The following is a 21,456-nucleotide window of genomic DNA, read 5'->3' as shown; positions in this document are numbered from 1 at the left end:
AGTCTTAGTGAGGGGTGGGGGAGGGATAATCACAATGATAGCTTAAACCAGACAAAATCCAAGCATGAAGGATGAGAATGAGTTGTCCTCAATGGTATGACACCTGGTGTATATGGAGCACACTCCAAGATAGCTCTAGGCCCAGTAGTATTTAGCCAACACAAACTGGACTTGATGGAGGTTGGGGGTGTGTGAAATTATGGGAAGTTGGGTGGGTGGGTGTAAGAAATATCAAATATGAGTCTTTCCCATCAAATACTATAAAACTTGTGTTTAGGATAAACAATTCAAATCCTTTTTATCTCCCCCCACCTTGTAAGACTTTTATGCAAATGTTTCCCCCACTGTTGTGGAAAGCCCACCAGAAGAGACCACTCAGTCACAGTCTGTAGCAAACTGAAAGTCTTTATTCCAACCAGCTGGGACTGCACTCAGATATTCAGCACCTTAGTGTAGGCCCAAGCACTTAGGAAAGGGGGCTTTTAATGGCAAACTCCACATCCTGTCATCTTGCTCTGGACTGAAGGGGGAGGTTTTCACAAGCAGACAGTTTAACAGAAACTAAGATAAGTTAGTTGACTTTGGGCTCCTAGAACAGAGTTGGGTAACTTTCCATGGGGCCTCCCATCAAGGAGATCAAATTCTAGTTAAACCTGAAACGGCCTCAGCAAGAATATGAGAGGGAGGAACCTCTGCACTGATCGCCCTGTCACATTCCCCACAGGTTTTATGGGCATGAGTCAAATCGTTGACTCATCCTGTTCTGGGGGAAGAGCATAGTTGGTCCTAAGGACACATAGCTTAACTGAATTTATTCTCTATTCGATGTAGTTATCCATGCAGCTGAGGATGCCGGGTCCTACTGTAAGCTGGATCAGGAAAAAAAATCAACTATCTAACTAATGCTGACAGTGATGTGGTCAGTCATGGGGACCAGGTAAACAGAGACGGATACCAACTGTCTGATCTGTGTCTCCTTTTCTGCCCTTTTTTGAGGTTTTCTCTGACCATGGGAAGGTCTTCCCTGATCACCCCTGATTGGTTGGTACAAAAACAATGGGTTTCTCCTAAGGCCATGCAAAGTCCTCATTTCATAAAATGGGGTCCAGCTCCAGTTCTGTAGGACTGTGTCTGTAAGGGAGTCAACTTGGCTCTCCAGCCTGGAAATGGACTTCTCCAAATGGCCTATGTCTCTGTCTGTCTGAGAACTGAGTTCCCTAATGTGTTGATTCCCAATAATCAAGGCTGAGGTGCCTATGGCAGTTGCACCAGCTGTTCCTGCCCCTACTAGGATTGGGACCAGAATTGGGACCTCTTTGACCGTCGTGAACATTGAGTCAAGGCCAGCATGAGCTCTCCCCTCTTCTCCATTATTGGCATATATCTGGGGGATAACATAGACCGGTATACACAGAATGGGGGTATAACTCTCCAGTGAGTCAGAGGAGGCACGTTTAGTCAAATCGTTAGTACAAGCAAACCAGGTAGATTCAGGGCCATGGAAGAATATTTAATTCTCTAGGCTAGGGTTGATTCTTTGGGCATTTGAGCAAACCTTATAAGGTGAGGAAGCAAGACTGTAATTTGAGGACACGATGCAGGTACCTTGTCCTTGGCAGGATGATTCACCCTCAGCAGGGCATGCATAAAATTGTAGTCCCTGGAGGACTTTTTCTAGCCAGTCTTCTCCACAGCCTGATTTGGTAACCCCTCTGCCTCCCCTAGAGCCTCGCCATTTCACCCCTGGGAAGGGACATAAGAGAGCAGAGTTCCACCTGAAAGTTTCCCATCCCCAGCTTTTCTGAGTTCCCATGTCCAGATTTGGGGTGGATGAGGATTCTGTATCCCAGGTTAGTGAACTCTGGTCAGTCTTATCTTTAACGTGTCCAAGTTTGATGGTTCATCTCTCATTGTCTTCAGCGGCCTTTTTTTTTTTTTTTTTTTTTTTTTTTTTTTTAATTGGGGATGATGACTCCAGAGGATGGCAACAACCATTTCAGAGCAGTTGGGGTGGTGAGAATAACGGGTAGGGTCCCTTCCAGACAGGTTCCAGGATACAGGCAGGGATCCTTTTCATCCAAATCAAATCTCATGACTGGTACTGGTGGGAGGGTTTGGAGGTGGGAGATGGCAGAATTCCTTTTACAGTCTGGTCAATGGTCTAGTGAGCTTCCTGCAAAGCCAGCAATGACTTGAGGAGGGAATAATTTGAAGTTTCTACTGGGGAATATCTCAAGGTTTGGGGAGGATTGTAGGTAGAGTTTTCCTGCCTGGCCCACGGTCAGGGCAAATCTCTCTCACCCGCCAGTCCCACAGCCACTCAGACCCAACCAAGTAAACACAGAGACTTATATTGGTTACAAACTGTATAGCCGTGGCAGGCTTCTTGCTAACTGTTCTTACAGCTTAAATTAATCCATTTCCATTAATCTATACCTTGCCACATGGCTCGTGGCTTACCGGCATCTTCACATGCGGCTTGTCATCATGGCGGCTGTCAGTGTCTCTCTGACTCAGCCTTCCACTTCCCATTTTTTTCTCCTCCTTGTCCCGCCTATACTTCCTGCCTGGCCACTGACCAATCAGTGATTTATTTATTGACCAATCAGCAACACATTTGACATACAGACCATCCCACAGCAGAGGATGGGAGGTATAAGCTCCTCCCAGTAAGAAGCACATTGGGTCCTGAGCAGGACAAAGAGGAAGAGCTTGGCCTAATTTTTGCTAGTTTCTGCAACCAATTTGGTCAGAATCTTCTTTTTTTTTTCATCTTTTTTTTTTAAAGATTTATTTATTTATTATGTATACAGAAGAAGGTGCCAGCTCTCATTACAGATGGTTGTGAGCCACCATGTGGTTGCTGGGAATTGAACTCAGGACCTCTGGAAGAGCAGCCAGTGCTCTTAACCTCTGAGTCATCTCTCCAGCCCGGTCAGAGTCTTCTTAAGAGTTCCATACCTGCTCTCTATCTGACCTAATCTCTGTTGCCTATAAACTCAATGTAATTTCTAATTAGTATTTAATACCTTTGTCAGATTTTAAGACACTCTGGCTATAAAGGCAAGGTCATTATTGGGCCCCAAAGCTAGGGGCAGTCCAAACCTAAGAATTATTTCCTGAAGAAGTTTCTAAGTAACCATTGCAGGGGTTTCTATTCAAGTAGGATAGGTTTCTACCAATCTCAAGAACATGTCTACAAACACTAGCAAGTATCTATAGACCCAAACAGTAGGCCCTATAAACATCTGGTAAAATCTGTTTACATGAAGGCCCCTGTTGTATTCCAGGAATTTGATGGCCTGGAGCAGCAATTCTTTTTTTCCCCCTTAGAACAATGGCCACTTCCTCCTTCATTTCCTGTGTGCAATTCTTTTCAGACTAGCCAATCAGATAAGACTGTGAGGTTGGACCCCAGCCAGTAGAGAAAAGACTCAATCTCTACTTGAGTTAGAATAAAAACCAAGTGTGCTTCCTGTCAGTGTGTTCGCTCTTTGGGGCGTGCCCTCTTGATCAAGAGCGAAGTCTGCTACTCCAGACACCTCTTTTGGAGAGGTGGTCTCTCTCTTTCTTTGACATCCTGAATTTATTTCTAAGATTAGGGAGGTGGGAGATGTGAGAGGAGTTGTGAAGGGGGATGAATGTAATTAAAGTACATTGTATGAAAATTCTCAATGAATTCATAAAGCATTATTAAAAACTTAAATCTTAAAACAAAAAGGAGAGCAAAATCGAATAAACCGATTCTTAAGTGTTGTCTAGCTCTAGTATTCTGGACAGAATGTGTCCAATTCCAAATTCCCCAAATTTCCTATGTTCTTTGTCTAGGTATACATGCTTTCCTGTGTTATAAAGGAGAGAGCTACATAATAAAATTTACAATTCTGACTCCCAATAAAGTCACAATAAAGCTTAGAAGGCTCTAGATGATAGGTGGATTCTGTTTCCAAGATGGACAAAGTAATGGGGTCCTAAGGATGGAGTGTCCTGCTTCTCATATTTTTTCTATTTGACTAGACTTCAGAGGGACCAAATTTTCTGTCTGGAACTTCAGACTGAGTTAGGCATGCCTTTAAAATATCTAGTTCAATCCCTGACCTTCCCCCTCCCCCAAATAGCAACTCACTCTATTCCATCTGTGAGAGACATCCTCCACTTGGGTGCCTGTGTTCCCTGCTGGATAATTTACATATGAAAGTAGAAGTTGATATGCAATCCCAAGGCTTCCAAAGCATCAAGAGTTCTTTTTCTAAATGTCAAAGAAAGAACTTTGACACTCTGGGTGTTTCTACCTTTGCAATCTGCAAAGGCAGCTGACTGCCTTCCAAAAACGGTCCTCACCAGGCTTGTAAACAAGGGCAGTTTTCAGATGCTCACAAAGCCAAAGACAAACAGGATCCTGGAAAATGGAAGGTGCTGAGATTGGGTAGAGGAGCACACATTTGAAGTTGGTTGCTGCAGTCCAGAGGACTAGGGGCCAGTTTCTTTCCTGGTTTTGTGAGTCTATAAATACTTCTGTGGCTTACCCACTTAGTTTTTCTCTCACAAACACCTCCTCGCACCAGCCCTTAACTTGTCCAGTCGGCAGAACACCTGGGAAAGCACAGGTTGCTGTGACGGCCTCACTGAAAAGTCTCTCATGTGAGTAGTATTTCGTTCAGCTTGGTCTCCTAGTCTGTTCCCTGGGGCACCAGGGAATCCCTTGCTCAGACTGCCAAATTGGAGGTTTACTACTGTCCCCTGGCTCTCTGTACCCTGTGTCAGCCCACAGCAAGCCTCTTCAGCTTCTCTCCAGGCAGTAAGGTAGGTGCTGACACTGCAGACCTTGAAGTCACAGAGACCCGGGTTCAAATTTTATCTCTGTTTACTTGTCTGTAACTTTGGGCAAGGTTTGCCAGCCCTGGGCATGCTCTCTTGCAAAAAACCAGTGTTAGAAGTTGGGGGTGACAAGGAAAGAGAACGGGGCTCACATTTTAGTGTCTGGACAAGGTAACCTTTACTCCTGGTCAAGAGGGTACTCTCAGGGACTAAACACACTGGGGCAGGAAGCAAGTTGGTTTTGCATCTAACTCAGGTGGAGACTGTGTCTTTAAACTGTGAGGTGAGACCTCAGCCAATGGGGTCTTACCTCACAGTTTAAAGATGAGCCGGTGTCAAAAACACCTGGGTGAAGGGAAGAAAGGAAATCAGGATGGGGTCAGCCACTTAATTTACCTATGCTCCCAAATGTAGCAGGGCCTTTGCATAAACAAAGACTTTCCTGGGTGGGAGGGTGTTAAAATATTTGCATACAAAGTGGAGGAGACAAAAAGCTTTGAATTTTTTACTGCAAACACAAGTTTTATAGTGTCTGAGAGAAAAGACTCATACTTAATGGTTTTTTTTTTTTACCAGGAAAATTCCCCTGCTAGGGGCTCGCAGTGCGGGTTTATCAGGGTCATCAGGTGACTGGGGACACAACCACCTCCAGCTCTGCTCAGATCTCCGCCAGGCCACCCAGTAGCATCCATGGGAATAAGCACCGTGTCTCGGTCACTAGGCACTCCTTTATTTCAATCCCCACACTTGTGGTTTGTTTACAATAAAAATTATAAGGAAAAGAGAAAGAAAGAAAGGCACACCAGAGCTGGTTACCCGGGCATTTCAGCACGGCCTGTTAAGACAGCGGCGGGATTCGGTGCTGCCTTCTGCCTTTTCAACAAAGAACTGCTCCACCCACCTTGGAAACCAAAAGCTAAAGACAGGAAATGGAAACCGAAAGTTAATGAAAACCAAGAGAATCAGGAAACTGAAACTGTTCTTTTTTTTTTTCTTCTTCTCTTTCTTCCAGAATTGAGCAAGACGGCCATCTGCTTACTAAGCCTGGACCTCAGCTTCCACCTCTGAAAATGTCCTTCTCAGCGCCCAGTACCTGGGAGAAGATGTTTCAAGAACTAATCCAGGAGGAGAAACCCAGGGCCAAGTGGACGTTCCAGTTGGATAAGAACATTTTACCCAACGTCATGGCCGTGGGATGGCGGCAGTACCAGCAGACAGGACTTGGCAGGTGAGTGGGGATTTGGCAGCTGGTCCTCCTGAAGACCCCACTGAGTTCAAAATAACTACTGGCAGCTTGCTGTCATAAAAGAAAGAACAAGTGTGGCTAGCTAGGTTCCCCAATCTTTTACAGTCATGGAGCTGGTTAGGGTCCCCTGGACTCCAAGCCTCTACCCTGTTTAGTATAGGAAGATTTTGTGTCCTGCCAGGTCTCCTTACAAAAATATTTCTGGAGTCCTTGAAGAATGCCTCCACATTCTTCCCAACACTTTCTTTCCTTCTCTCTTCTACTGGATCCCCAGCCAGAAAAGGCCTGGTTCTGGAGCTAGTTGCTTACGCCTCTTATCAAGAGAAAACATAATAAAATCCATACAATGGAAAAATGGATTTATCTACAATTTGGACACGGCTGTTTTTAACCTGTCTCTGCCTTCCGTGTAGCAGTGTTATAGTTTATAGAAAAGATGAGACAAAATCTGCATGAACATGTCACCAGAAATGTTGGGTTGCTCTACTATAGTTGCTTAATGACACCAGAAGAAGTAGGGTTCGTTCTTTGCATTCTTAATTTCTTCAGTAAGAGAATTTTAGAATGGACAGGACACTCAAATGAAAGTTTGAGGACAATTTTACTAGAGTTTCAAAGTAAAGCCACTGGGTAGGCAAGCTGTAAATCTCGGTGGCTGCCTGGCGGAGGAGAAACGAGAAGGGGCGGAAGGCTCTACCCTATGAGTTAAGTTGCCCTGGAGCTGTGTGGTGGTAGACAGCCACATGGCAGGGGTGGGACATACAGAGAACAAGTAAATAAGGCCAGTGTCACGGAAAGCATGCTTAGAGCAGAGGTGGGAAGGAAAAGCTATGTTTTCCTGAGTAATTTGGAAAAGTGGACAGACTTACACGGCCAGGCAACGAGAGGTGCTGAGTTGGGTTTTGTAAGCTACAGCCATAAGGAGCAGGAATTCTGGGAAGAAATGTACAATATCATTAAAAGGACATCCCATTTATCCCTGTAGCATGGCTTAAGGTGAACCTGTCTTCTTAGGGATGGTCGGTCAATTGGCCAGGTGCTTGGCTGGTCCAGCTGGAATGTTATCCACCCAGGCCAGAGATTCTCTTCTCTTGACAAAAAGGAGTTTGCCCTTAATGGGCCTTTATTGCTGTTCTAACACATAGATTTAGTTGTGGGATCTGTGAGAGTTGACCTTCTCAGGAGATACGAATTTTTTTACTCAGGGGCCAAAGCTTCTAGGGAAGGACTTCTCCACTCCTAGCATGGTATTTCCTGACGTGACCAGGAAGTGAAAAATGGGGGGGGGGGAATCAAATTTTAAGGGAGTCCCTAATAAGTTTTCTGTAATGCAATAGTACGTTTCTCTGCTGATGCAGTAAGCCAGATCAAGCCGAACTGAAAAGGTAAAAGAACAGGTTTATTTTGAGCAAAGCAAGCCTCCCCCAGTGAGTTCTCTAGCCCCAGAGATCATTCTGAAGAAGTCACATGCCCAAACTAAAGCAGGTAGCTTATATAGCCTGTAGGCAAGTGGTGATGACGTATCCATCACAACTGGGTTTGTGCACAAGTATGTGTGTTCAAAAGCTGAGCCCTTTAGGTGGGGACTTCAGCTGGTGGCCACTTCAGAGGAGGAGCTACTGCAGCCATCCAGAAGGTGGAACTGGGCTTTTTGGTGCCTTTTCTTTCTTGGAGATTTTCTGAGAGGCTGGGGTTTGGAGAGAGAGGAATGGGGCTTTGTGGATCAAGCAGAAGTGAGCTGGAGGTCCCAGCGAATAGCCTGACCTTTTTGGGTATATGGGTGCCAGTTCAAATCTGGCTACTTCCTGTTGGCATGGGACAACGTGGGGAGGGGGAGTCAGGAGTTAGTGGGCTTATGTTCAGTGGGAGGCATGGGTGAAGAGGCATTCAGTTAACCGCCACCCTGGAGACCTCAGGAATCCATTCCAGGAAGAGGCAGAGAAGTCAAGTTGCTAGGAGAAAAAAAAATAGATTATTACCACTGGTCCTATGAACAGGTCTAGCCATGGGAAGAGAGAAGACTGCCAGAAAGAATGGAATGGAGATGTGCGCTGGTTGTATTGACAAAACTCTTCAGAGAAACTTGTGGAGTGACTGGATATTAGTTTCCACCAGGCCAGATTCCATGATACAGTAGCAGAACTCTTTCCCCAGGAACATGCAGGTGCCTGTAAAACAGCTGCAACAGATTTACACCTTGGTGTCATAGCAAAGACTATGGCTTTGAATTAAAAGGCATGAACATTTTAAGGGAAAATATATATAGCTCAGGAGACAAAAGGGATAAAGGTGAATGAGAAATACACAAGAGCAGATAGGCTTGACCATCATGGCCCCTCAATGGACATTCTAGAAAACCAGAGGGTGCAGGGTCCCAGTTGCTGGACAGATCATACATCCTGGGTAGGTGACGACTTGAGCCCGGAGAGGTGGTAACAGCACTGATGTCCCAGGAACTTGGCAGTTGAAAGGGGTGGTGAGGAGCACAGTGTAGGGTCATGTCCACTGGGGCTCTAGAGACTTAGGAAATAACTGCTTGGGGGAGTACCCCATCCCCTGGGGAAAGTGGGGTGGGCTCAGGAGCAGTTGAGTCTGTTGGTATGGGGGCAGGGAGAAAGCTGTCAGCATGTGAACTGAGAAGGGACCATAGGAGGGAGAGGTAGGGTAGGTACCTGACCAATGGAGGGGTCTGGTCAAGAGGCAGTGGTTGAGGAGAAATGGCCTTCCATAAAGGAGCTCAAAAGGGCTTAGGCCTGTAGGAGAGCATGGGGTGGCCTGGAGGCAGGTCAGGGCACTGGGGAGAAGGGAGGGCCAAAACAATCTGAGTTCAATAGAGAGCTTGGTGAGCTGTTTGATGAGTGCATTGACCCTCTCAATCTTTCCCGAAGGATGTGATGTTTCCAGGAGATATTGAGGGCTTCAGACATAAGCTTGATGACCCTGGAAGTGAAAGCTGGGCCATTGCCCATTTTGATGGTCTGTGTCTTGCCAATCCCAGGGATGTGTGTTCAAGCAGTACCTGAGCCACCACATCTGGTGTTTCCCTGAAGGTGGAGAATGCTTCTATCCATCCTGTAAAGGTGTCAACAACAGTTAGGAGATAATGGAGTTTATTATGAGTGGGCATGTGGGTGAAGTCAACCTGCCAGTCCTCGCCCGGTTGGTGTCCTCAGAGCTGGTGCAAGGGCTGGCATATTTGGAGGGCCCCCTGCAGGTTGTCCTTGGCACGTGTCTGGCAGGAGGAGTTGACCTGTAAAATATGGCTTGAAGATAGATAAGATCTAAGAGGGGCTCTAAGAAGTGGAACAAAGCCTTGGGATCTATGTAAGATTTGGTGGATATCTAAAATGATCTAGAGTGTCTGATCCTGGGATGATGAGGTGGTTTTTTTAAGGAGAGCCATCTGTCTTTTGTCAGTGTGGCTCCTTTATTCAGGAGTTCATCCCTCTTCTCTAATTGATGACAGGGCTGATAGGAGGGTGTCAAAAACAAAATATATCCTGTAGATCCAGTGGGGCTAGAGGCCACTCCCGGGGTTTTTGGAGAACTAATGTCCCCAGCAGTGGATTATGGATACCTCTGCAGGGAGCTGGAGGGCCTCCAAGAGCTTGGCTATAAGGGGTCCATTGACAATGGGAGAACCCTTGGTAGTGAGGAAGCCCCTTTCCTTCCAAAGGACAGAATAGGTATAGGCTATTAAAGAGGCATATTTAGAGTTGGTGTAGATGTTAGCTATTTGGAGTGTTCTACTCAAGGAGATTAATTTAGCCTTTTGTGAAGAGATCTCCATTGGCAGATGAGTTGCTTCAACTGTTTCAGTAGAAGTTACCACCATATAAGCCACCTGGTGGTTTCCTAATTTGTCTATAAGAGAGCTTCCATCAACAAAGAGGCTGAGTTGGGGGGGTCTGTGAAGGGTTGGTCTAGGAGACCAGGCTGGGTGAGCAGAAGGCCTCCACAGCCTCGGGGCAAGAGTGGGAGGGAGTATCAGAGGAGGAAGGGACAGGGAGGAGGTTTTCAGGGTCCTGTGAGGCAATTAAGGAAAGAAGATGGGAGTCAGAAGAGAGTGTGGGAGCCAAGAAGAGGGTGTCCCCAAAGTACCGGAGGATATCATGGCCAAGAAATGGTACCCGACAAACAGGTATGACTAGAAAAGAGTGTGTGAAGAAGCATCCTGCAAGAATGCAGGGAAGTGCCTGGTGGTAGTGGTGCTCGCCTTTAATCCCAGCACTTGAGAGGCAGAGGCAGGCATATCTGTGAGTTCAAGGCCAGCCTGGTCTACAGAGCTAGTTCTAGGACAGCTAAGGCTGTTACACAGAGAAACCCTGTCTCAAAAAACAAAACAATACTACTACTAATAATATGCAGGGGTGGCAAGGTCTTAGGAGGAAAGGAGGGGGTCTCACACACCCCCAGGACAGAAATTGGTTGAGGGAATTGTGGAACCCAAGTGAGAGGTCAAGAAAGGTAGGCCCCATGTCCACCAGGAAGGTGATGGACTTACCCACTACCTGGAGCATTACCCTAGGCCTGGCAAGGGTGATGGGAGTCTCCGAGTCTAGATGCCATCAGTCCTCTGCCAGGCTGCGGAGCTCAAAGGCTGGAAGAGTCTCAGATGCCTGTGCTGGCAGGGCTGGACCTCCATGGTGTGGCATAGAGGACAAACCCACATGGGGGCATTCCAGCTTCCACTGGGCAGGCTGCTAGCAGACAGGGCATGGCTTTGTTGGCAGCTGAGGGTTGGGGCAGCAATGGGACCAATGACCTTCCTGGTTGAATTTGAAGCAGGCCCCTGGTGGAGTTGACTTTGGCTGGGCTCAGGCAGGATAGAGCCTTGTGGGCTTTCCCTGTTCCCTTTGCAGGCATGCTGATGGGCTCAGAGCAGCTGCTAAGGCATGAGCTTGGAGCATAGCCTTTTGTTGCAACTGAGCCTGTCAGGAAGACTCAGCTGTCTCCTCTCAGGTGTTAAAAACCTTAAATGCCATTTTCACCAATTCCTGTATGGGGATTTAAGGACCATCCTCAGCCTTTTAAAATTTCTTTCTAATATCTGGTGATTACTGAGAATTGAAGTGGGTATCCAGGACTGCGGCTCCTGCTGGGTAGGCTGGATCAAGGCAGGTAGAGCAGGTGGTTAGGAACCCAGATGGTAGGGTGGAAGAGCAGGCAGAAACAAATAGGGAGATAGGATTGGTTGTGGATGGAGTGGGTGGAGCAGGTGGGTAGGATCCCAGCATGGCCAGACCAAACACCAGGAGAGCCTAGTGAGTAAAAAAGGCAAAGTGGGTACGTTTCAAGGGTCTTACCAAGGTATGCCACTAAGAGACACAGCAGGAACAACAGAGTTAGTGCCAAGTTTATTGGGGAATTGAAAGAGTTAAAGAGCGAAAGGCCATCTCGGAGTGGAGATATGAGAGAGGCAGGTAGACAGACAGACAGAGCAGGGAAGAGACAAGAGGAAGAAGAGAGATGGGGGGTGCCAGTGACTCAGGCAGCCCAGTTGGGGTTCAGGGTCAGGGTCAGTCCCTGGGTGAAAAGGCCCCTTGGAGCCACCACAACCTTGGCCAACAAAACCTGGGCCACTGAGCATTGGCTACAGAGAGAGGCGTGAGTGCTGAGCACAAAATCCCTGGATGAGGGAGCTCAAACCATTTGTTTGGGGCATATGGTATGAGACAGCCCCAGTTTGGGTAAATGCTGCAGTAGACACCCCAGGAGTGACTCAGGATTGGGCTTAGACTCAATGTTGCCCATTTCCAAGCCTGTGCCAGAGACCAAAGACTAGGGCAAGGCATCACCTGAGATAGCCTGGGGTCAAGTGGTGGGGTTGGGGGTAGCCTTTGGGAAGGATGTCTCCTAAAGCAAAGCTCCCCAGAACAAAGACTTTCTTTGCTCCAAAAAATGGATTGGACTTGCGCTGGTGCAGTCACACCTTGGCAGGGGACCCTAGAGGTACTTGACCCAGGAGAGGTCTTGACCTGGAAGAGGTACCCAGTACTTCCGTAGGCAGTGGCTGGAAATGGGTGGACTTACCCCAAGGTGAGAGGTGAAAGCTGACCACATCTAGCAGAGAGAAAGATAAAGGGAGAGGAGTGTCCCCACCATGTGGCCAGGGGACCCAGTGCACCCTGCAGCTCCTCCCAGCTTTTTGGCACCAAGATAATCGGTTTTCTGTATCTCGATAATAGATTTCTCGGCTGACACAGTGAGCCAGATGAAGCCAAATTAAATAAATAAAAAATAAATAATAAATAAATAAATAAATAAATAAATAAATAAATAAATAAATAAGTAAATAAAAAAGAACAGGTATATTTGAGCATTCTCGCTGACATAGTAAGCCAGATGAAGCCAAATTAAATAAACAAACAAACAAACAAATAAACACATAAATAAACACATAAACAAACAAACAAACAAATAAATAAAAGAACAGGTATATTTGAGCAAAGCAACTCCTGGGTGAGTCTTCCAGTCCCAGAGATCGGGCCAGAGAAGTCATGCCCCTGAAATGAAGCAAGGAGCTTATATAGCATGTAGGCCAGAGGTGATGATGTGTCTGCTACAAGCTGGGTTTGTGCTCAAGTGTGGTCAAAAGCTGAGGGACTTGGGCTGCTGGCAACTTCAGAGGAGGAGCTGCTACAGCCACAAAGAATGTGGAACTGAGCTCTTTGGTGCCTTTTCTTTGTTGGAGTATCTCTGAGAGGGTGTGGTTTTGGGAGACAAGTGGGGCTTTCTGGATCAAGCAGGAGTGAGCAGGAGGTTCCAGCCAAACAGTCTCCTGTGCTAATCCTGACCATCCCCTATGGGCTGCAGCAAATCTCCTTGCCTGACCCCTGCTCGGTGCTAGTTCTTAAGAATCAACTACGATCAAGCAGCCATGTTGCATATCACTTTACAGAAAACCTGTGGATAAAGAGAGAAGGCTAAAACCCAGGTCAGAGAGTGTCTGAGGAATGAACCCTTCTTTACTGGCTGCCCTCCCTGTAGTCCCAAGCCAGCTCCAGGCTGTAGGAATCAGCTGTCCTTACCTTGTCAGGAGAGTAAGAATGGCTGGTCTGGGATGACAAACCCTCTGTCTCTAGAACCCCGGGGCCTTTTCTAGGGCCCCTAGAACCCTCAGCTCTATTTCCTCGTCGGTCCTGCGGCCTGCCCACCCTTGACCTACCTCAAGCATACTGTGTTCCACCCCATATGATCCCTCAGATATACATTTCCACGTTAATCTGTTTCTAAGATTAGTCACATTGCTCATCAGAGGTGATGCTCTGTCATAGGTAGATGAATAAGGTTGGTTTCAGTGGCCTAGGCTGAGAAAACAACCCTCTCTCACTTGCCCTGTATATCTCAAGCAATTCTTATATACATTTTCTTATTCACTTTTCTTACTGATAAGGGGCTCAATAATACCTGTGAGGAATGACCTACAGATAAAGGGAGGTAACACTGAAAGGCATCAGTGTTGTCTGTCTTAAAATAGGTGCTTTATAGGGGTTTTGTGTTGTCATAATGATGAAGAAAGGTTCACGCATGTAGTAACAATTCTCTTCCTTTTTATTATTTATTTATTTATTTATTGAGACAAGATTTCTTTGTGTAACAGCTCTGACAGTCCTGGAACTCATTTTGTAGATCAGGATGGCCTCAAATTTACAGAGATCCACCTGCTCTGCCTTCCAAGTGCTGGGATTAAAGACAGACACCATCACCACCTTGCAAATTCTCTTCCTTTTAAGACTTCCAGAGAATCTTTTATTATCAAATAGGAAGATTCAGTAGTAACAGGAAAGCATCTAAAACACAGTGACTTTGGTTCTTGCTTATTTGTGACCAGGTCACTCAACACCGTATGAAGGGGATTCCTAGAATCCCTTAGCTGACCATTTCCTCTCAGGTCAATGGTCAGCTAAAGACACAATGGGCTTCTTTGTTCTGCCTACAGGTTCCAGTGCTCCATATGTAACAGATGGTGGATTTCTGCTCAAGTGAAGATCCTGTGCCACATGTACCGGGAGCCAGGGAAATCTCAGGGCCGGGGTACTCATGAGGATCTTCGGTCAGAGGTGCCAGAAGTGTTCTAAGTCTCAATTTGAGAATCCTGAGTTCTTCACAGAGAGCATCGGAAGGATTATGGAGAACCTAATTAATTATATTCTGCAGAAATACTATGGTCATGGCTTTAAGAAGAAACCATCAACTTCAAATGAGAAACCTCTTGAGAAGGTGCTTTTGAATAGACCCCATGACACAGCCAATTGTGAGGCATGCACTCTGGGCTACCATGGAGGGTGTTCCTTTGCATATGAAGCAAATCTGCCCAAATACCCATCTTCCCAACCAAAGAGCCACAGTTCTTGCCTAAAAATGAGCCCCAGTTCTTCCCTAACAATGAGCCACAGTTCTTCCACACCAAAGAGCCACAGTTCTTCCACACCAAAGAGCCACAGTTCTCCCCCACCAAAGAGCCACAGTTCTTCCACACCAAAGAGCCACAGTTCTTCCCCACCAAAGAGCCACAGTTCTTCCACACCAAAGAGCCACAGTTCTTCCACACCAAAGAGCCACAGTTCTTCCCCACCAAAGAGCCACAGTTCTTCCACACCAAAGAGCCACAGTTCTTCCACACCAATGAGCCACAGTTCTTCCACACCAATGAGCTACAGTTCTTGCCTAAAAATGAGCCCCAGTTCTTCCCTAACAATGAGCCACAGTTCTCCCCCACCAAAGAGCCACAGTTCTTCCCCACCAAAGAGTCACAGTTCTCCCCCACCAAAGAGCCACAGTTCTTCCACACCAAAGAGCCACAGTTCTTTACCTCAGACTAGGAATATGTATGTTGAGAATAGGCATTTTGAGGAACACAGAGAGACCAGTTACACAGAGCTGTTAATGGTTTTCTCTCTTGCTGCACTTACCTTTATTCGCCGACTCTTTAAATAATAGGCTTATCATCTTGTTTTCATGCTATGGTTATCAATAATATGGGTGTCATTTTAACATGACAGTGAATTGATTTGAGATCAAGCAAGGCCAAGTATGTAGAGTAAACATGGTTTCCTGGACATGCTCTGAAATGACAAAAACATAATGGACCCCAAAACAAATCTGTATTAAATCGCTGAACACTCTCAATTTGCTTGCTCACTTACTTGTTATCAAGCTATATTCATTAAATCTTGACAAGAACTAATGGTCATGAGTATTGTAAATTTAGTGTGATAGACTGAATAATGCTCCCCCACCAAAAATGCCTTTATCCGCCCCTCTAGAACTGGTGACTGTGCTATAGTTTTTGGAAGAATGGATTTTGTAGACATATTTAATTAAAAGATCTTGAGGTAAATTGCCTTGCTTTCTTGGGATAAATAATAACAAAAAGGTCCTTTTCTATCTTTTTTAATCAAGGTCCACCAAAAGCTCACTGTTGAAGGCTTGATCTCTGAGTGATGGTGCCATGGGAGGTGACAAAATCTTTAGAACATGGTGCTGTACACTGTAAATATGTATTACTCTCATTGGTTAATAAAGAGCTGACTGGCAGGTAGCCAGGCAGGAAGTATAGGTGGGACAACCAAACTAAGGATGCTGGGATGAAGAAGGCGGAGCCTAAAGAGTTGCCAGCCAGATGCAAAATAGGATAGAGGTAAAAGCCATGAGCCTTGGGGTAGCACATAGATTAATATGTGAAGGAAGGGCTTGCCAAAAAGGGTAGAGATGAGCTTCTGGAAGCTCAAGCAGATATAGAAATGGGCCTTTCCTTGGAGCCTGCCACCATGTGACTTCAAGTTTTAATCATATTTATTTTTAGTGTTTGTGTACATACATCTCTCTCTCTCTCTCTCTCTCTCTCTCTCTCTCTCTCTCTCTCTCCTCTCCGTGTGTGTGTGTGTGTGTGTGTGTGTGTGTGTGTGTGTGTTTGTATGCATCATGCCACAGGGCACATGTAGAGGTTAGAGGAGAACTCTCTGGAGCCAGTTTTCTCTGTCCGTCACATGAGTTCTGGGAGTTCTGGAGACTGAACTCACGTCAGGCTTGGTTGCAGGCACTTTTACAAGCTGAGCCTTTTGCTGTTGCAACCATTAACATGATGTTAGCATAGTGAGGATGATGCTGGTTGTCCAGAACCATAAGGTGGTCCGCCAATCTGAGATTCCATGACATAACACTGCAACTTTCACCCACTTCCATCTGTCTGTTAGATGTTTCTGTGTGGATGCCACACTGCCTTTGCTGTATTACCAGGTTTAAGAACCAGTTCATCAGTATATCAGACCTTCCTGTCTAAGTCACTAAGCTTATCTGTAGCTGAAGTTATCCTGTTCCTGCCTGGCTCCCACGGCTCTCAGACCCAAGTAAACACACAGAGACATATATTATTTACAAACTGTATGGCCTAATGGCTCAGGCTTCTTGCTAGCTGTTCTTATATCTTAAATTAACCCATTTCTATTAATCTATAAGTTGCCACGTGGCTCATGGCTTACTGGTATCTTTCATCATGCTTCTCCTCACTGTGGCTGGCCGTGTCTCTCCCTGACTCCACCTTCCTGTTTCCTCAATTCTCCTCTCTGCTAGTCTTGCCAATACTTGGATTGCCTGGCTCCTGGGCAATCAGCATTTTATTTATCTATCAATCATAGCAATACATTCACAGCATAGAGAACATCCCACAGCACTTATCACCTTCAATTTATTTATTTGTTTATTCATTTATTTGTTTGGTTTTTTTTTTTTTTTTTTTTTTTGAGACAGGGTTTCTCTGTATAGTTTTGGTGCCTGTCCTGGATCTCACTCTGTAGACCAGGCTGGCCTCGAACTCACAGAGATCCACCTGCCTCTGCCTCCCAAGTGCTTCTGGTAGTTTCTTAGTAATCATTATGTTACTTGGAATATAGATGATACATTGCCCTGATTCTTCCTACTCCTTCACACAATATCTTTTTTTTTTTTTTCAGAGCTGAGGACCGAACCCAGGGCCTTGCGCTTGCTAGGCAAGCACTCTACCACTGAGCTAAATCCCCAATCCCACGTTATTCTTTTGTGTTCATATTTGCATACACATTTCCATTTTATATAAGGATATTGGCTGTCCTGGTTAAATTTTTTTTTTTTAAGCTTGACACAAGCGGGGGTCATCTGGGAAGAGGATAGTCAAATGAGAAAATGCCTCCATCAGATTGCCCATAGGTGCATAGGTGCCCATAGGTGTGGTGCATTTTCTTGATCAGTAATTAATGAGGGTGGTCCATCCCACTGTGGGTAGTGCCACCCCTTGGCAGGTGGTCCTGGGTTATATAAGAAAGCAGGCTGAGCAAGCCATGGGGAGTGTGTTAGCAACAGTGTTCCTCCATGACCTCTGCTTCACTTCCTGCCTCCAGGTTCCTGGTTGAGTTTCTGCCTTGACTTCCTTCATGATGAACTATAAACTGTAAGCTGAAATAAACTCTTGCCTCCATAAATTACTTTGGGGCACAGAGTTTTATCACAGCAATTGAAAACAAACTAAGGTAGTCATGTTTGGTGAGGAGCTCACCTACTCCCGGAGGATGGATCTCATTGGTAGACAGTGAACGAACTCCTCAGTGAATGTATATTGTTGGCATGGGCATGTCAAAGACCCAATGCCTTAGCTGCATGGGACTGGCAAGCTTTCTCCAGGCAAGGCCCTGAGGGCTGGCAAAGGCTTCATCTGTTCCGAGTGTGAATGTTGACAGTGTGTGCAGAAAATACTTGCCACAGTTTCTTCCCCAGGCATGTAATTCAATATGTACCTATTGGAGGCGGAGGGGCACACCCAAATTCCTAGCATATGAGAGCCTGAGTTTATCAGTCTATTGATACCTAGACCCTTGGAGAGTTGTGCTAGTCAAAGCCTTCCAAGCAAGAAATGCAGACCAATGTCCAGACTATCGGCTGATTTCAGCTAAGATCTAATCACGACTTTCTCTCAGGTAGTGATGTACCTAGTTTGCCACCAACTGTCTGGTTTGTATACTCAGGGGACAGTATTATGTTGAGGGCTCATATGTTCGCGGCAAATTGAGAAGTCAGCAGTAATATGTATATCAATTTTATTTAGTAGAAATTTGTACAATGGGGCCAATTCATAGCCTCCAACCCCACTTTTATGACTTGTCCACTCATGTATCCAAAGTACCAGCACTGAATTGACCAATGGCAGAGACTCCTAATGTCAATCACTCTTATACTCAGATGGTTTAGAATCCTTTCTCTAGCGGTACTTTCTGGTAGACATTAACATAACACATGAGTTTGTTGTTGTTGGTTTGTTTTTTACATTTTGTGCCCATCTTAAAAATCCATTCACACTTCTCTTCCTCTGATCTCACTGTCTCTATACTTCCTATCTGTTACACTTTAAAGTTTTAAGTGCTTTCAAAAAGACTTATGTGTTAAAAGCTTGGTTCTCAGCTGGTGGATCAATTCATTGTGAGGTGATTGAATTCAGATGTCCAAGCGAAAAGTAGTATTGCCAGAGGCAAGGCTTTGGATTTTATCCGATTGGAGCAATGAGGGAATGAAGAAAGGACAGACACACAGACACATGTACAGGAAGTCTAGGATTGGGTAGGCAGCTGGGACACTTCATCTGTTTATTTTATACCACTAAATGAGGAGGCAGATTTATTTTAATATGAATTGTAGAACACTGTATCTTCCTTCCTTCCTTCTATCCTTCCTCCCCTTCTTCCTTCCTTCCTTCCTTTCTGTTCTTGCTCCTCCTCCTCTCTCTCTATACATCCCTGGCCATCATGGAACTCCCTATGTGGACTGGGAAGGACTCAATTTGTAGAGATCCACCTGCCTCTGCCTCCTGAGTACTGGGATTAAAGGCATGCATGATCATGCAAGGCAAAATTACATTTCTTAAGCTATGTACATGTGTGACTATGATAAAAAAAAAAGATAGTCCATTTGGTGTTTTCAGATGCCCCTCATGGCATCATCCCTGTCTATTCAATTTTTGCATCCTGTGCTTCTCCCCCTTCTCTTCTCAAATTTCCTTGTCTTTCTTGCTCTCTTGCTCTTCTTTAGCTGTTTTAGATGTGATTACTCTGGTGGGATTCAAAGACAGAGGATGTTCTAGTTGCTCAACAACGTAACAACTCTAGCACTACTTACACTGTAAAGATCCATGACCATTAGCCCAGGGTGATTATTGTGATGGTTAATTTTGATCACAAACTTGATTGGATTAAAAAAACCAAACAGCCAGGGCATCAATGAGGCACACTCTTATTGCATCTGTCATAGTGTTAAATACGAATGAGGGACTCATTGGGAAGATGAGCAGCAGCATCTGTGGACTTGGACCTGGGACCAAGTTAAAGGGAAACTTGGAGAAAGCCAGTTGATCACTTACATTCTCCTCTCTGCTTCCTAGTTAGTAGCATGGAGTAAGTCCTTCTCACTACCATGTTTTTCATGAAGGACTCCATTCCTCTGAATTGTAAACCAATATGAACCTCTCTCAAACTGGGTTGCTTCCGGTGGGTGTTTGATCACAGTATGAGAAAATAAACAAAGGTAGCAATCATGGCAGGCATGCTTGCACTCTACCATAGGCATCGAGTGTTCCACTGGCTGTGCGGAGTTTTGAATCCACAACACAACTGATAAAAATACGTCTTTTTTCATTACCGCCGTATGCCACCAACTCTCAATAACTTCAGTCAGTTCTAGCGTGCAGGACCCAGGATACGGCCAGCAGCCTAGGGAGTGTCACTCTATTTCCACACTGGAGGATTGACCTGATTCCTCCAATAATGGATTAGCACAGTACTAGGAGAAATTCCAGTGGTATGCCCTGTGCCAGCAGTGACCATTATTAGTCAGGCCAGGCAGCCATGCTAGGGTCTGAAACAGAAGCCCATTTTACTTGGTGAATATTGTTAAGTACTGAGCTGATTCTCAAGTGAACAGACATTTGACCTGAGCAGGCTTAGCAAAGGCTGCTGTTAAAAGATCAGAAGACTTCTGCAATGGAAAAGCCTTTCCCTGTGTGGGTCAGTAATTGTAGCCCCAGGCTAAAAGCTACAGATTTCAAAGATGTTAATGCAGTCCCTGGCCTCTCCTCAGCCACCTTTCATGTTCTTCTGGCCCCAAACACCCTCCACATGTTCACTCTGGTGAACAAGGCATGAGACCCCAAACATCCTTAGGCCAAACATCAGAAGGAGAGAGATGCCTCTGGAGACACAGAAGGACAGAGCCATCTGATGTCACTCAAAAATGATTTTCCAGTGAAATCCTGATGCATGCCCTTTAGCAGAGTGAAAGGGGCAGCTGTTTGACCCCGATGCCTCAGCTGGGACCTAAAGGCACATACTTCCATTTAAGGATGTCAGATAAGTGAACACTCAGGGGTGATGACCTGGCCTCAGGATTGAACTAAAAGCTGTGGCTTAGAACTAGAATTATGTTGGCTTTGCAAGAAGAGTGGGGTGTTAGAAGGATCGTGGTAAACCAGGGAAAGCAAAATAACATACTCTGGTTCCGAGAAACCTTCCAAACGACTTCAGACTTGCTGAAGGCCTCCAAGTGTTCTAACATGCTTGGGGGTGGGGTGGGGGCTAGAGAGCCGGGACATCAGGGAGTGAGGTAGTCACTAATTCTCATTGTTGACACAGAGAGTGAGTGGCCTTTCTCCGGAGACCCTAAGACTTGGTGAAGGAGGAGGGGAGGGGGTCCCAGGTGGCTTCAGTGACTCAAATACCTTAGAGTATCTTTCAGAGATCCTCTAGGACTAATGCATCTTTCAGCGGGTAAAGAAGGCAAATCCTTGGAGGCACAACTGAGTTGCTTGTTGATAAAAGCATGTGCCTTACACAGATAGTAAATCAAGATGTTTCAGAAATTTGGTTAAACTCATTAATCAATGAGGAAAGAATAAGATTTAAAACTGTCCCAAACAGCATTTCAATAACTAGGCATGAAAAGGCAATTTTAATGACCTGCCAGGTTACAAGCTATATAAAAATGATTTACATTTCTTTTTTTAAAATGTTTATTTATGTGCATTGGTGTTTTGCCTTCAGGTAAATCTATTTGAGGGTGTTGGGTACCCCAGAACTGGAGTTACAGACAGTTGTGAGCTGCCATATTGGTGCTGGGAATTGAACCTGGGTCCTCTGGAAGAACAGCCAGTACTCTTAACTGCTGAGCCATCTCTCCAAGCCCTGGTTTACATTTCTTAACAGGATCATAGGCTATAATATTCAGGACTCCTAATCAGAAATTATTTGTATTTCTATGTAACACAATTTGTAAGTTATCATTTACAGTCAAGCACAATAGTCTAGTAAAAAGAGAGCTAAGCTCAGCTCTGATGATATTTCAACTCTGATGAAGACTTTATAGTTATAGTTTCC

At 45.3% G+C, this 21,456-nt stretch overlaps 1 protein-coding gene across 1 annotated transcript; it reads left to right on the top strand.

The window, feature by feature from the left end:
* The first annotated feature begins 5,525 nt into the window (after nt 1–5,525).
* Rtp4 (receptor transporter protein 4) lies at nt 5,526–15,361 on the top strand. The gene is given in 3 exon segments (XM_052739739.1): nt 5,526–6,046; nt 14,007–14,100; nt 14,102–15,361. Coding segments are annotated over 3 exon segments (1,155 nt in total). The 5' UTR covers nt 5,526–5,888; the 3' UTR covers nt 15,005–15,361.
* Nucleotides 15,362–21,456: the final 6,095 nt, after the last annotated feature.

Source organism: Peromyscus californicus, unplaced genomic scaffold, assembly GCF_007827085.1.
Source record: "Peromyscus californicus insignis strain IS unplaced genomic scaffold, ASM782708v3 Scaffold_16__1_contigs__length_79575227, whole genome shotgun sequence".
Classification (NCBI taxonomy): Eukaryota; Metazoa; Chordata; class Mammalia; order Rodentia; family Cricetidae; genus Peromyscus; species Peromyscus californicus.
Note: the sequence above shows the minus strand (reverse complement) of the source record. Positions and strands in the feature narration are given on the sequence as shown.